Source organism: Ornithorhynchus anatinus, chromosome 20, assembly GCF_004115215.2.
Source record: "Ornithorhynchus anatinus isolate Pmale09 chromosome 20, mOrnAna1.pri.v4, whole genome shotgun sequence".
Classification (NCBI taxonomy): domain Eukaryota; kingdom Metazoa; phylum Chordata; class Mammalia; order Monotremata; family Ornithorhynchidae; genus Ornithorhynchus; species Ornithorhynchus anatinus.
The window spans coordinates 2,284,299-2,300,331 of NC_041747.1; the positions used below are offsets into that span (position 1 = coordinate 2,284,299).

At 43.6% G+C, this 16,033-nt stretch overlaps 1 protein-coding gene across 4 annotated transcripts in view; it reads right to left on the minus strand.

Moving 5' to 3' along the window:
* The window catches only part of LNX2 (ligand of numb-protein X 2), a 70,261-nt gene that overhangs the window by 20,402 nt on the left and 33,826 nt on the right, over positions 1 to 16,033 (minus strand). For all 4 annotated transcript variants that reach the window (XM_001519442.6, XM_029048395.2, XM_029048396.2 and 1 more), the window contains one exon: positions 8,039 to 8,540. In XM_001519442.6, the coding sequence (XP_001519492.2) occupies positions 8,039 to 8,439 (401 nt within the window). In that variant the 5' untranslated portion in view covers positions 8,440 to 8,540. The remainder of the gene's footprint in view (positions 1 to 8,038; positions 8,541 to 16,033) is intronic.

A 16,033-nucleotide genomic window follows, 5' to 3' on the forward strand; every position in this document is an offset into this window, starting at 1 on the left:
ACAATATAACACAGTTGGTAGACACAGTGCCTGCTCACAATGAGTTTACAGTCTAGATGGGAAGGGCCTGATTAATTAATGTTGGTATTTGTTAAGCGCTTATTATGTGCAAAGCACTGTTCTAAGCGCTGGGGTAGATACTGGGTAATCAGGTTGTCCCACATGACACTCACAGTTAATCCCCATTTTCAGATGAGGGAACTGAGGCACAGAGAAGTGAAGTGACTTGCCCACAGTCACACAGCTGACAAGTGGCAGATCGGGATTCGAACCCATGACCTCTGACTCCCAAGCCCGGGCTCTTTCCACTGAGCCACGCTGTTTCTCATGAAACCAGGTCCTCTGATTTCCAGGGCTGAACTCTTTCCACTAGACAACACTGCTTCTACATAGTCCCTGGACCCATTTTAGGGGCTGTTTGGGGCAGGCTGAGGGGAGAAGCTGCTGGGAAATGACCAGGACCTGTCTCCCGGGGGGGGTCACTGGGGCTTGGAGAGAGATTCCCGACTTCATCCGCAGCTTCTTGGAGCTACAGGAACTGGTCCAGGGCCAGAAGTCAGCAGCAGGGAACCAGCATAATCAGGAGCCCCTGACAAGGTCAATCTCAAAGATAAAATGATCTTTCTCCGGCCTCAATTTCTTCATCCCTCACTGTTCTCATCCCTTGAGGCTTTGGTAGGCAAGAGTCAATATGGCTCTCACATAGAAGTTTTAAGGCATTTTCTGGACAGGATGCTCCTTCAGCTCTTTCTGCACATTTACCCTAAATTTACTTCCAGCTGAGTTCAGTTTAAATTTGACTTTTTCATGGTATTTGTTAAGTGCTTACTATGCATCGCACACTGTTGTAAGTGCTGGGGTAGACAGATAAAAGTTAATCAGGTTGGACACCGTCCCTGTCTCACATGGGGTTTCAAGTCTAAATGAAACTATTATCTCCTGGTCTTGTGAAGTTTAATGGCTGAGAATACCCACGCTATTTTGAAGATAAGCCAGACATTTGACTGGCTGAAGGGCCTCCATTAACTAATCCAAATGATTCCTTTTCAAACTTCCTTCTCGGTAGTTAGTTATGAATTTCAAAGGCGAGCCAGAGCAAGGAGCCCCTTGGCCCTGTTAGCCCTGTGGCTCTGAGAGCAGTCTTCCCCTTCTTACCACAAAACACAAAACGACACCTGCCTAACTCTTAGAGTGTTGCATAGGTTACAGAGGCCTGTAACTAAAGTCTGATGGCCAGGAGAGGTGGGTAATGAATGACTGGTTCCTCCGGGTTTTGTCTGGCTGACAGATGTTTCGCTGTCCATAGTTTTATTGCTTAACTTCTCTGCATTTGTAGTACAGTCTTTTGTTGCAAAGATTAATTGCACATTAATAGCAATTTTGAGTCATTAATTTCTTTTCCAGGCAGACTATTAATGTGCCTAGTATAACTAATGGTCAGGTCCCCAAAATCTCACAGAGAAGACTTCAATCTTCTTTTCCTCGAAGTGTAATTTTACTTTATACACTTAAATAAATTTACCAAACAGGTGGAAAATGACATCTCTTTGTAAAATTCCTACCAAGTAGTAATTTACCCCACCCGAACACCCATTACCTTTAAAATGGATTTCAAGGAGGGCGATCATTACACTGTCTCCCGACCCACTTTTGCTGTTACCGTTGGAAGCCGGAGGCTGGGTTGGATGGACCACTGCTTTGAGCCGTTCTTGTAATGCAAAAATCTTAGATGACAGATAATTGTCAAGAAAATTCTCACTCGCGGCAGAATAGAAGATGGGACGATCACGCAGATCTGGAGACCGGTGGTTGCCACATTGCATTTGATATTAAAGGCTTGAAGGAAGCAGTAATTTATAGTCCCCCAAATATGAATACTAATAAAGCATGCTTCACTTCCCTGCTGGGGCCCCTCCATTTTGTGGCTCAAGAGGCAGGAGTGAACGGCACGGCACAGACAGCAGGAATTTCAAAAGCTACAGGGAGGGTCCGGGTCTCCTACGTGATCCTGAACTATGTTCATTTCGGGCAGCCCTGATCACAATCACAGGGGAGACCCAGAGCCCAATGCTGGTGACCAGACAATCTCGGAAGCCTAGGAACACCTTTCTCTACGTCTGCAATAGGGTTGAATGTCTTGCAGGTCTTTGTAAGAGCAAATATTGAAGGCCCATCTTCTCCAAAAAGCCCTCCCTGACTAAGCCCTCCTCTCCTCTTCTCCCACTCCCTTCTGCGTCGCCCTGACTTGTTCCCTTCGTTCATCCTCTCTCCCATCTCCACAGCACATATTCATATATCTGTAATTTATTTGGAGAAGCAGCGTGGCTCAGTGGAAAGAGCACGGGCTTTGGAGTCAGGGCTCATGAGTTCGAATCCCAGCTCTGCCACTTGTCGGCTGTGTGACTGTGGGCAAGTCACTTAACTTCTCTGGGCCTCAGTTCCCTCATCTGTAAAATGGGGATTAAGACTGTGAGCCCCACGTGGGACAACCTGATTCCCCTATGTCTACCCCAGCGCTTAGAACAGTGCTCGGCACATAGTAAGCGCTTAACAAATACCAACATTATTATTATTATTATTATTCACTTATGTAGGTACATTAATGTCTGTCTCCTCCTCTAGATTGTGAGCTAGTTGTGAACAGGCATTGTGTCTATTTGCTGTTGTATTATACTCTCCCAAGTGCTTAATATAGTGCTCTGCACACAGTAAGCGCTCAATAAACACAAATGAATGAATACACCTAACCCCCAATGCAGGTCTAGTATTACTCTTTTAGGGTATGGGTTACTATCTCACTACCACCCAGATTTTCTTCTCTTTCAGACCTGGCAACTGTGGATTAATTAATTAATTGTTTACTCAACTCCTTTTACCCTTGTAGTTATGACCAAATTTCCCAGTAGCCCTCGTCATGCTTAGAGTTCTCTTTTCCATTCCTTCGCCAGCCACACCAAGTGCTTCTGCACGGTCACCTTTTCCGAGTCCTGATTTCGCTTTCAATTCTTGAAAAATAACTTCTCTTAGCAGCACAGTCCCTTCTATTTAACCCCATTCCCATCTCTCCTCCCCAGTCTCTAAAATCCCACCCTGCTCTCCAGCACTTCTGTTACACTTCTATTCTCCCAGGGTGGATCTAAGTGTTAGAAATCAGCATCAGGAGCCCTGAGTTTCATGTTCAACTCTGTTGCTGCCTAGCTCGCTAGCCTGGGCACTTAGAATCTCAGGGGAAAGACATTACATAATAGACAATATTAAAAATAACACTCGGTTCCGGTGTTTATTTTGTAACAGCAACTCTAGCGCTGAGGTTCATGATCACAGTTATTTGCTAATAAAGGTAGGTCCTATTTCCCCTCCCTTTAACCCCATCCCAATTATTTTCTTTAAGCTAGGATTACAAGAAAACCCTCCAAAGTTTCCCTTCAAAAATTTTGCCCAGTTTTTCTTAACAATTTCACTGCCAAAAGGGACTAAGTCAGGGTGTAAATCTGTCCTAATTGGGCCATACTAACTCAATGAGTTTAGCACAGATTTGCAATGAACCGTCAGTCTTCCCACTCCAAAATAAATGCCAATTGTATTGACTCCTCCAAGTTTTGGGCATTTAAAAAAATGCACCATCACCTCTTTTTCGGAGACAAAAATTCCTCAAATTCAAGGGGAAAAGGCACCCCAGCTAAGTTTCAGAGGAGTCAGCACAGATCAGGCATAAACACAGCAACTGGCCTAGTCTAACTCTGGTTGATTTTTATGTGGCAGTTTTTACCCACAAAATAGTTAGTGGAGGAATGATCGCTTGGGCAGATTCACCAACACAGGATTTTTCTCTAATTAATGTGCTGCTTCTTACACTGCAAGGCAGTTCTTAAAAGGTTTTGGCTATTGAACAACAACAACAAAAAATTGCCTCTAACTTCCAAGGCAACTTAAATGTTAAATCACTGGGAAAAAAATACTTTTCTAGTTGCTTGGCAGGCTTGAACAAAGTAGTTATTAAGTAGTCACTTGCTTTGTGCAATACACAGGATATTTTATTCCTAGTTCTGTAGACTGACATTTTTACATTTACAGTTTGGGGATTTTCCATTATTCCTACTAATATAGTAGCAGTCAATAACCAGTAATTTTACTCAAATGAGTCTTCATCTTTCTTTAATGTTTTAATTCCAATCTACAGAAGAGCAGGAGAGTATGAGCCGCACTGAATCCGAACCAGATTTCTCAAGAACAGAACTGGAATCAAATGGGAAAAGGAATCTGAAGCTGTAATATGAAAATGTAAGGGTACTGAAAACGTCTCTCCCTGACTACCACACTCTTTTATTCAGGCTTGTATTTAATATCACATGTCAACTCACATCTGCTATTAATCAGTGACGGCCCAAGATCTTCTTACGGACTATGGAATCCACTGAGGACGGTGACTGTGGTTCGCTACCAGACTGACCGACTCTGAAACCAACTGCTAGTCGCCGTGAGGTGGTCCTAGGTGGCTGTGGCCTCTGGCTATAAAGTCATCATCAGATTCTGGGCTTCATGACTCAATTGGCTGCAGTTACTCCACATTTCAGAGCTGCCCCCTGGGTATTGTAACCCTTCTGCGGCATTTATGCCCAAATGAAGCCAAGGATTTGTTCACTTGAAAACGTGAGCCAAAGTTTTAGTGTTTTCCCCCGTGAGGTTAAATGAGCCTGTCGACGATGCTGAATAGTTCATCAGAGGCTCATTCAGATGGGACAGTACCTATGGCAGACATCATAATAGCACTAAATTCAGCACTTCTGCTCCTCTCGCTTTGTCATCAGTAGCCATTCTCTGTTGGAATTGCCGTGTGTGTTAAATCAGGCCAAATTCTCCCTCCCACTTTTAACGGGTCCACTGTGTGGACCCGAGGCACTCTGTAAAAGCTGGAATTAGCGGCTCAAATATTTACCAATAAACTCCTCTCGAAAATGGAGCTTTCACATGGTATAGATGGGGCAATAGTCAACCGGTTTTCATGACAACATCCTACACTGGGGGCGGGGCCGAGGCTCATGAACTGCAAGGCCACAAGCTGTTCCGGATGTTGGGGGAGTGGCTATCTCCCCGTCTAGACTGTAAGCTCGTTGTGGGCAGAGAATGTGTTTGGTATACTGCTTTATTGTACTCTCCCAAGAGCACAGTAAAATGCCCTGCCCACAGTAGGTGCTCAATAAATACATCCGACTGACCAGCTGACTGGCTGTAAGTGAGAGAGCAAGGGAAGCAGTGTGGCCTAGTGGATAGAGCGTGGGCCTGGGAGTCAGAAGGACTTGGGTTCTAGTCTTGGCTCCACCACTTGTCTGCTGTGTGACCTTGGGCAAGTGACTTCACTGGGCCTCAGTTCCCTCAACTGTAAAATGGGGATTAAGAATGTGAGCGCTACGTGGGACAAGGACTGTGTCCAACCCGTTTACCCTGCATCTACCCCAGTGCTTAGTACAGTGCCTGACACACACTATGTGCCTAGCAAAAACCACAATTATTAGTATTATTATCAGGGCCTGGCACTTCCCCCATCCCCAGCCCCGGCCCAGGCCGATGGGGCCACGGCCATGGAATGGATCAGGGCAGCATTACATCGCAGCCCACCTCCTTCCTCTACCTACTCCATGTTCCCATACTCCTCCTTCTCTGATAGCTCCCAAGATAAGCTACACTTGAAAGTGAAAGCCCAGTTCACCGGACTCCATTTCCTCTCCTCTCTTGAAAAATTATCTTTCTTACCCTCTTTCTGCCATCTTCAACCTCTCATTCACCTCTGCCTTCTGAAACCCTCCAGTTTCCCTGATGCTGAAATAGAAATCCCTGGAGCTTCCTCTTGTTATCACTCCCTCTTCCTTCTCGGTTAATCTTTTGAATGAGCTGTACAAAATCGATCCTTCTGTTTGCTTTTTTCCAAGTTAATCAGTCAATGGTAAGAACGGAGCACCCAAGTGCAAAGCACCATATTAAGTCTTGAGACTTCTTTTGGTCTAAAAGTTCACCCTCTTCACTCCCCGGAGTTTGTTCTTACTACAGTTTCAAATGATCTTCTGAAGGTCAGATTTAATTGTCTATTTTCTGTCCTAATCTTGCTTTGCCAATATTCGCCCCAGCCCCAACCCCACAGCACGTATGTTCATATCTTTAAATTTTATATTGTAAATTACTTATTCATATTAATGTCCATCTTCCCCTCTAGACTGTAAGCTCATTATGGGGAGGGAACATGTCTGCTAATTCTGTTGTACTGTGCTCTCCCACGCTCTGCACCTAGTGAGCGCTCAATAAATACCATCGATTGATTGACTGATTACTACTTTCAACACATCTGGTCACCCTGTGCTCCTAGAAAATCTTTTGGCTTTGCTGTTACAGACACCATTCTTTTCGGAGTCATCCTAACTCTCCAACAGCCCTTTCTCAGTTTCCTTTACTAGTCTTCTTCTCCTCACCCTTAATTGCGGATGCCCCTCAGGGCTCAATTTTCAGATCTGCTTCTCTTTAGAAACTCATCAGAGTGCATGGCTTCAACTACGAGCATTCTGAGAATGACTCCCAAATCTTTACCTCCAGTCATGACCTCGCATCTCTTCTACCAAACTAATGACCTGATGAGATCACACGCTTTTGTAACATGTTAGTTGCCTCGAACATCTCCACCTAAGTGACTCACCCACACTAAGCTTAAAAGTGCCAAAAACTGAATTCCTCATCTTCCCTCCTAAAATTTCTAACTCTCCAATCGTGGTCAACATACTCCCATACTCCCTTGTCCCACAAGATCACAAACTTGGTGGTGCTCAATTCCTCGCTCTCATTGGCCCCCAACTAATCTACTTCTTTCCCTTCCCTTCACAACCTCTACCGTGATAAAAATGCTAACTGCCTCCTGGCTGGACGATTTCAGCAGCCTCCTTGCTGACGTCCCTACTTGTCATCTCTCTTCTTTTCAATCTATCTTAAATTCAGTTACATAAATCCAAACTATTTTTCTAGAATGCCTTTCTAGAATCCCTTCCGCAATCTCTCAAGGCTGGCTCCCTATTGCTGCTTCCTGCAGAAAACAAAACCTCTGGATATTTATTTTAAGGCTCGTTGTCAGCAAGTTTCCTTACACTGAGACCAGTTGCCTGCTCCTGCTATACTCAGCCCCTACTCTCTGCTGCTACCAAGCAACTCTCCTTACGATCTCTAATTCTTCAACTCCTTGCAGCAAACTGCTCAGGTCATGACCCAACCCAGACCTTCAGCTCCATTCTACTTGTTTAGAACACACCCCTCCCTCCTTCAAAACTCTTCCTCCATGAGGCACAATTCTCTGATTAACCTTCAGTCACGCCATCCTCACAGTGTCCTCAGCACGCAGGTTATTACCTTATGAAGTTATTACTTATCCATTTGTGCTTGGTATTTTTCACTTAGTACATGTGTGACCTCTAAATCAATCATATTTCTTGAGTGCTGTGTGCAGAGCACTGTACTAAGCACTTGGGAGAGTACAATACAACATTAAGCAGACACATTCCCCGCCCACAACAAGCTTACAGTCTTCTTTGTGTTTGTCATCCCCTATAAGTCCTTGCGGGGGTTGGGACACGCATTTCTTCTGAATATTCCCTAATGCCACAGTAGAGCAGACACTCAATAAATACCACTGTTCAATGGAACGAGGCACTGAATTAAGCATTTGGGAAGATACGCTAGTTACTAGACGTGACCCCTTCCCTCAGAGCGCTCAAAATCTAGGAGGGACACGCATGATATATATTAAAAAAAAAGTATGTTTAGCTTATGGATTATATCGGTTCTGCTGGCCAACTTTCTAGCCTCAAGGAGCAAAGGCAAAATGGGTTTTATCGCAGAAGGTTTGAACCAACCAGGTAATGGCACCCAGCTATTTCAGAAACAAAAAGGGTCACCTGAAAAGAAAGCCTCGAAAAGAGGTTCGGTTCTCAAGTAGAGGCTCACTTGGATGGCTACGATGATGCATCACCCCGGCACATCCACCTACGGGCCCACCCCCTCGTACCTGTTTTTCAGGTGGGCCTCCAGGTCACAACGTTGCATCACATCCTGGCACACGGCAGAGAAGGGGCAGAGAATGGGCAATTTGTCTAAGAGCTTGTGGACCAGGATGCTGGATTTCTTGCACAGTTTAAAATGGAGCCTTTTGCGATCCAGCGGGCAGAAGTCCTTCTCCTGTAAAAAGTTCCTGATGCACTTGGAGCAAAACGTGTGGCCACAGGGGGTGTCGAGGGGCTGCAACAGAGGCTGAAGGCAAATGTGGCAAACCAAGTCGTCGTCCACTTCGTTCTGGTAGTTGTATAGGTGATTCTCTCTTGTCCAGTGCTGCTGGCCACACTCAAAGCACAGAGGGTTCAAGGAAGAGCTCTGCTCCGCCGAGACAAACTCATCGCTGGCGGTGCCCATGACGAAGCAAACAGGTTCATCAGACTGGCATTCAGACTCTCGTTTCTTTTCACGGAGAGTGGTGTGCGTCTCGCTGAGGGACGGGTTGGGGGACTGCTGTCCTAGAGAAACAAGAATCACCCCAAAGTTCTTATAAGCATGAATCAATATGACAAAACAATGAAAATGCACAACCAAAGAGTATAACTAAACTGAAACTGTTGCCTACTAACAAAATCTGATCAGACTAACAGATGTACTTTGATTTTCTTTTCATTTTACAGATGAAGTAACTGAGGCACAGGAGTTAAGTGACTTGCCCAAGGTCACACGGCAGGCAAGTGGAAGAAGCACAATTAGAGCCCAGGTCCTCTGACTCCCAGGCCCTTGCTCTTTTCACTAGGCTATGCTCCTTCTCCAAGTGACCAGAGGCCAAGTGAATTTACCGTAATTTGCTTTGCCAAACATCTTCAACCACTGCTATCCTGCTGGGTTTTCAGTGGCAGAGAGACTTGGGATAAAAGCAAGGACGTCGTATTTTATCTTGTGTCGCACAAGAAAGCAATCTATTTCACTGGCAGTAATAGTTATAAGACAAATGAATCCACGTGGCTTGCCAATTCTGCAAGACGTAATGCATTCCGTCATCCCAGAATGCTTTGTTTTTGGTTAATTTTAAGCAGATGTAGCATCCTACAAAAGAAAATACTTTTGGGGGAACCTTTGGCAAATACGGTCCAGATTTCAACAGATATAGGGTGGATTTAAAAATACATCCTCTATAATTATACATCTGATTTGAATAATAATAATAATAATAATAATGTTGGCATTTGTTAAGCGCTTACTATGTGCAGAGCACTGTTCTAAGCGCTGGGGAAGACACAAGGGAATCAGGTTGTCCCACGTGGGGCTCACAGTCTTCATCCCCATTTTACAGATGAGGGAACTGAGGCACAGAGAAGTTAAGTGACTTGCCCACAGTCACACAGCTGACAAGTGGCAGATCTGGGATTCGAACTCATGAGCCCTGACTTCAAAGCCCGTGCTCTTTCCACTGAGCCACGCTGCTTCCCAGTGATGCTTCCCATCATTTGAATGATGTACTCTGATAAAAGAAAAGGATCAAGTCGGTTTGTAAATGGAGAGAAATTCTAATTTCATGTACTCAAAGTTTTATTTTTCGTAAACCTTCAATGTAATTTAAATAAAGTGCATGAGCTCAGGTGTCAATGACATCGGTGAGGCAGAGTAAACATTTATCCCAGCAGTTTATTCCTATTTTTTATTACTCAAGAGGTTTACTTCTTTTCTCCCAAAGCACACGTACTTTCTACAAATGTCAACTGGAGTTATGTGAGCTTTGGAAAAGAGGAGAAAAATCATCATCTAAGCCAGAGAAAATCTCCCTGAACTTGGCATCTAGCTATGCAATTCCTGCAAAATCCAACTTCCGCCAAATTAGCAATTTAAATTCATGTACTCTACATTCCTCTTTATTCATCACTGCTTTATATTCTAATTCCCCCCCCCCCCCCCCGAAAAATATGTTCAGCAACTCAAGCCTCCCACATAATGACTAAGAGAATTCTGAAGGCCTATTGTACTTCTAGCTATTTCCTCCATTCTCTAAATTACTTTTTCGTTCTTTATCTTCATTTTTATCCCAGTCTTTCCAGAAGCAAAAATAATATGATCTCATAATTAGTTTATTAAAGTACTACCTAAAAGTGTCATTATCACACACTCTCCTGCCGAAAACCTCTATTCCACCAGAGGCAAAAATGGACAAAGACATAATATTTGGTTAAATATTGGTTAAATATAACCAGTATATACCCAGGTATACAAGTACTAATCAAAATCAACCATTAATCATGCTGGAATTCTCAAACAGCACAGTTTACTGTGCACGGACATTTAGCACTAAGAAGATTATGTTACATAAATGAGAGGTATTCAGATTTTCTTCTGGTATCCTTTCTTAAAAAAAAAACAAACCCAAAATGCCACGGTGCTGCTTCTGCTTAGATTGTAGCAGATTCTAATTTCTTATAGTCAAACACAAGACTTTGGATGCATTTTCTAAGGATTACAATATCCTTTGACGCAAAAGGATTAAACAGTAATTTGTAATCCAGGATTCCATAAAGCCGTAGAAACTGATGCTTGTCAGTGCCCTGGCTCCTGGTGGATAACGTGCATATTCTGGAATGGAAAGGATTTGGTGCAGGGCGAAGAGAGCAGATCTTTGTAACTGATAATAGAATGTTTATGTGTATGTACATGTGTGGGTGGGTGTGTGCATACATGCATACATACACACACACATATGACCATATGTATATATACATAATATGACCATTTATGGCCATGTATGTGTTTCATATAAATAGGAAACCTAAAAAAGGATATGAAAGCCTGGCAATTCCATCTGGTAAAAGGATATACATTTGAAAAGAACACTCTACACTTTTTTTTGGTCAGAAAATAATGTATCTTCACCCTTCTAACCTGTTACTGATCTAATTAGGTGAGAAAGAGAAAACCTGTAAAATCTACTCAATATGTCTCCTAACAGTTCTCAGATCTACTGTTCTTTCCAAAAAATCAACCTGATCCCAGTTCTCCTAGGAGTCCTAACAATAATGATGAAAATAATAATAATTTGTTAAGCGCTTCCTATATGTTAAAGACTGTACTAAGCATTGGATTACACACAAACCATCAGTTCGAACAGTCTCGGTCTGTCACGGGGCTCGCAGTCCAAATAGAAGGCAAATCAGGTACTGAAGCTTCATTCTGCAGATGAGACAACTGAGGCAGAGCTGGCCCAAGGTTAGACGACAGGTATGAGGCAGAGCCAGGATTAGAGCCCAAGTCCTTTGACTCCTAGGCTTGTGTCCTTTCCACTACAGTTCTCAATTACTTTGAAACTCCCTGCTTTTATTTCAGATCCCCTCCCCAGTTCATTTCCCTTGTTCCCCTTGATAGGGGAATAACAAAACAAGAATGTTATTGCTTTTATGGTGATGGTTTAAATAAGACAGCTGTCTACTTATAGACTATTTTAATAAATAACTCCCACTTTGCACAAAAATAACATCTAAACACATATACTTCAACACTTTCTCCCCAAAATATCAACTCAATTGCTATCTCCAGCAGCACTAACATTTAAATTCCTGTCTCTGGAATAGAGAGCTCGATGTTTGGGAACATATAGTAGAAGTGGGGAAAAAAAAAGGAAAACGGTCTCAGTCCTCAAAGAGTTCATAATCTAATGAGGGGGAGAAAAGTGGACGTTAACTGCCAAGTACTCAACAGGTTAGAGAGTGAGGTAAATGATATAAATGAAAGCCATTTTAAAAATGAAAAAAGTAACAAGTTTACATAAAAGTGCTGAGATGACTGACAGGGTGATGTGACCGGGAAGATAGAGGATTGGTCAGGAAAGATCTCTGAGGAGTTGATTCTTTTGCAGGATTTTGAAGGTGGGCAGGGATGTAGTTTAAGTGAGGGTGGGGGGAGGGAGAAGGGAAGGCCATGAGCAGTGTGTTAGTCAGGAGAGCTTCAAGGGAAGTAAAGTTATCTTGCCAGGAACAAAGAGTACAAGCTAAGGAAGAGAAAAATTCTAATCTACTGAAGATGTTTTGAAAATCTAAACAAATTTTGTCCACTTATTTCCCTCTATGAAAATGTTTCCTGACTTCTTCCAAGAAAGGTACTGAATCTCCATTTTCCAGTTGAGGAGACTGAGGCAAAGAGAAGTGACTTGTCCAAGGTCATACAGCAGGCAGGTTGTGGAGCCGGGATTAGAACCCAGGTTCTCTGGCTCCCAGACCCACGCTTTATCCACACTGCTTCTTCCTCTAGGAGAGTGTCTTTACCCTAAAGGGTTGGCTGATGATATCGACAGGCAATTTCTCCTGAGAAAATTAATACATCACCATTCCATTTTAGCGAATGAACCTCCTGGGAGGAGTTTGATCAGGAGATGTTGGGCTGGATCTAATCCCACCCAGCTGAATGGCAAAATCAATCTCTCAGGCCAGCAAGACCTGCATTTCAGAGATGATGCCTTACAGCTTTATGTCAGAAAGTCACTAGGCAAATAACAACCTCTCTGTACATTTGATTCCTTCTCTTTGGAATGAAGAGAGGATATACAACCTCACTTACCTGTGGTCATATAAAGTGACAGTAAAGCCATGAGTGAATGAAGACTTTTAATAATACTATTTTGTTCCCAAGAAATGATTCTATCTGGGGGGCAAAATCTAGCATCATCAAATATAATTTTGGCCTTTCAACTTTAACGGCTGGTTTTAACTAAATTGCTCTACACTCAGTTCTTTCACAGTGTATGCTTTCACCACATTTTGGATATGATTCTGTTAGGGAATTAGGGGTTCATGCTGCTACAAACACATATTTACGTCAATTCTGTACACATGTACTAAAACGCGGCATTTCCTTAGCAGGGGTTCTCCAAGAATAGCATTTTGGGAGACATGAGTGTCCTCTTTTTACATTAGGCTCAGAGGTGCTACAGCAATGGATTCACTTTTAATAAATCAAATTACCAGTGATTGATTAGTTTTATGGGGGGTCTTCCTTTTCGAGCTTCTGTATTTCCAGGATTATTTCATTTTATATATACTTTCGATCATTTTATATACTTCCTTACTGGTTCCCTGAATTCTGTTTTTTTATGAGATTCCTAGAATTTGGGGTCAACTAGTTTCTATACTATAAACACCACTTTTTCTCTCATCATGCTTTTCCAAGTTTCTCAACTGGGATCTACGGACCTTTCAAATCAACAACGTTTTTCTCTCAGAAGTACTAAATGGAGCAGAGAATTGAATTAGGTTCTAAGGGCACATGTTAAGGAAAAGAAATGATCTTGCCTCTAAGCAGGGGACACAAGACAGATGGACACGAAGATCAACCTAAATAAGTGATGTTCCATTCACTGAAACATCAACAGCTCAAATCTACCTCATCCACAGCTGTTTGGGTCATCAAAAGTTCAGATAATTGAATCTTTATCAGTCTGCTACCGGAGAGGGTTGGGGGAGAGAGCTAGGAGAATCCCCTCCACTGACAGATGAGGGCCACATCTGCTAGGAGGCAGTTGCCAGTCAATCGATCGATCTTATTTATTAAGCGCTTACTGTGTGCACAGCACTTGGGAGAGGACATTGATGATGATGATGGTATTTGTTAAGCGCTTAATATGTGTCAAGCACTGTTCTAAGCGCTGGGGTGGATACAAGGTTATCAAATTGTCCCACGAGGGGCTCACGGTCTTAATCCTCATTTGACAGATGTGGTAACAGAGGCACAGAGAAGTTAAGTGACTTGCCCAAAGTCACACATATGACAAGTGGTGGAGCCGGGATTAGAACCCATGACCTCTGACTCCCAAGCTTGTGCTCTTTCTATTAAACCCTGGTCCTTCTCTAACGGACTGTGTTATAATGTGACAATTCAGGGTTGGTAGCTTCAGTCTAGAGGGAGGGAGGAAGACAATAAAAAAATCAGTAATAATAATAAAAATAGGCCAGTCCCACTCTCCCATGGCCTAGGTTTAACACAACCTTCCGCTGGGCTGACCAGCCTGGCGTGAGGAGGAGGATGAGGCTGGCACCAGCTGCTGCAACAGCTGAGCCCCTGGTCGGGAGGGAGCCGGTGTCCAGAACGGTTTGCACAGCTGTCAGTGACCCGGCCTATTTTGGGTCTGGTTGAATGATGGTTGGGTAACCTGTGTTTTACAGTGGAGCTCAGTGTCTCCCAGCTAGCGGAGTGTGAAAGCTTCTGGGCGTGCCCTGGAGTTTTGCCATGCCGCAAGCTTAGATTTTCACTGTCCATGCATTGGCGGGCTTCCACACATAAAATCCAAGTAGATGGCATCCAGGATGGGAGTTTTCCTAACAGAAAATCTGGAAACATGGGAAAGCCTACAAGAAACACTATTATTATTATAATTTGTAATTGCATACTATGTACCCAGCACCTTTCTAAGCACTGGTGTCAATACAAGTTAAAAAGGTTGGACACAGTCCCTATCCCACATGGGGCTCACAGACTAAGCAGGAGAGAGTAGGACTTGATCTCCATTTTCCATTTGAGGAAACTGAGGCCCAGAGAAGTGAAGTAACCTGCCCAAGGTCCCACAGCAAGGCGGGATAAGAATCCAGGTCCTCCGGTTTCCAGGCCTGTAACTTGTAGGGGAGTAGGAGATTTTGCTGGGGAGTATGAGAATGAGGGGAGGCATCAAAACCCCCCCGGAATCCACATGGATGGTTTTGGGGCGTTGTACTCGAGAACTGAAGGTGTCTACTCTAATGCAGAGCCACAAGCCTCATGCCAGGGGGACTGTGGAATCCAAACACATGACATTTGCTTTAAATTCAAAACCCGATGGACACGAGCCTGCCTCATCTGAGGCAGCAGTCCTCTCTCTCCATCTTGAGGGCAAAGTCCAGCTGGAGCCCCTACTTGGGAGAGCTCGCAAAGTCCTACGCCATTTCCAGTCTTTTTCTCCGGGCATCATTTTTAAGGCAAGAACACGTGGCAAAATGCCTGTTCTGAAAATAGCTACAAGCATCCTGGGCAGGAGCCAAGAGCAAGAGGAGCCTTTTCCCCGCTGAAGGTAAAGGTCTCCAGGAGTGGGACAGTAATAGGCTGCGGGCACAGTGTAGCTGTAGACCACCGGCTGTCCACAGACCACAGTGAGACACACTGCACGTCCATGAGAAACCCACATCTTTCGGCTTCAGTCCCAAGAGCTTGTCTTGGCATTCTTGTACGTTAAATTGGGAGCAATCCATTACTTACTGCTGGGGAGGGGCCCTTTTTCCCCACCCTCCTTTTCCGCACACCCTTCCTTGAGCAATACGGTTCTCCTGGGATAAAACAATTAAGGATATATATGCTCTATGTTAATGGAAGGTAAATATATGCTTATACTCTTTTTTAAATCACCTAATGAGGGCCACACACTGAGGACTTGTGAAAATATGGCAATAAGACAAAAGAGTTTTTCTAGCTATACTAGAGGTGTGCCCCGTATTTCAACAGTTAAAATGGGGAGAATATACTTTGGGCCCTCTCATGTTTTTCTTTAGTTAAAGAAGTATATTTCGTTTTGGGTTTTTTGGTGTTTGTTAAGCCTTATTATGCATCAGGTAAGTCTTGTTCCAGGCAAGACCCCTGGGGTAGATGCAAGATAATCAAATTGGATACAGCTCCTGTCCCACACAGGGCTCACAGTTTTAATCCCCATTTTATAAATGAGGGAATTTAGGCCCAGGGAAGTTAAGTGACTTGTCTAAAGTCACACAGCAGACAAGTGGCAGAGCCGGAATTAGAACCCAAGTCCTTCTGACTCCCAGGCTTGTGGTTCTATCCACTAGACTACGCCGTTTTTAAATCTTATACTTTCATGCTTACTGTTTGGAGATAAAAGCGGAGTGCTGCGAATCAAAAAATCTTGCCTGGAACAAAAGGATCTACTGGACACCCCAGAAGCCTCTCACCTGAGGAGTTTTGAGAGGCAGATTTTCCTGGACTGGTGAATGCATCTCCACTCCGACTACTCTTCTCT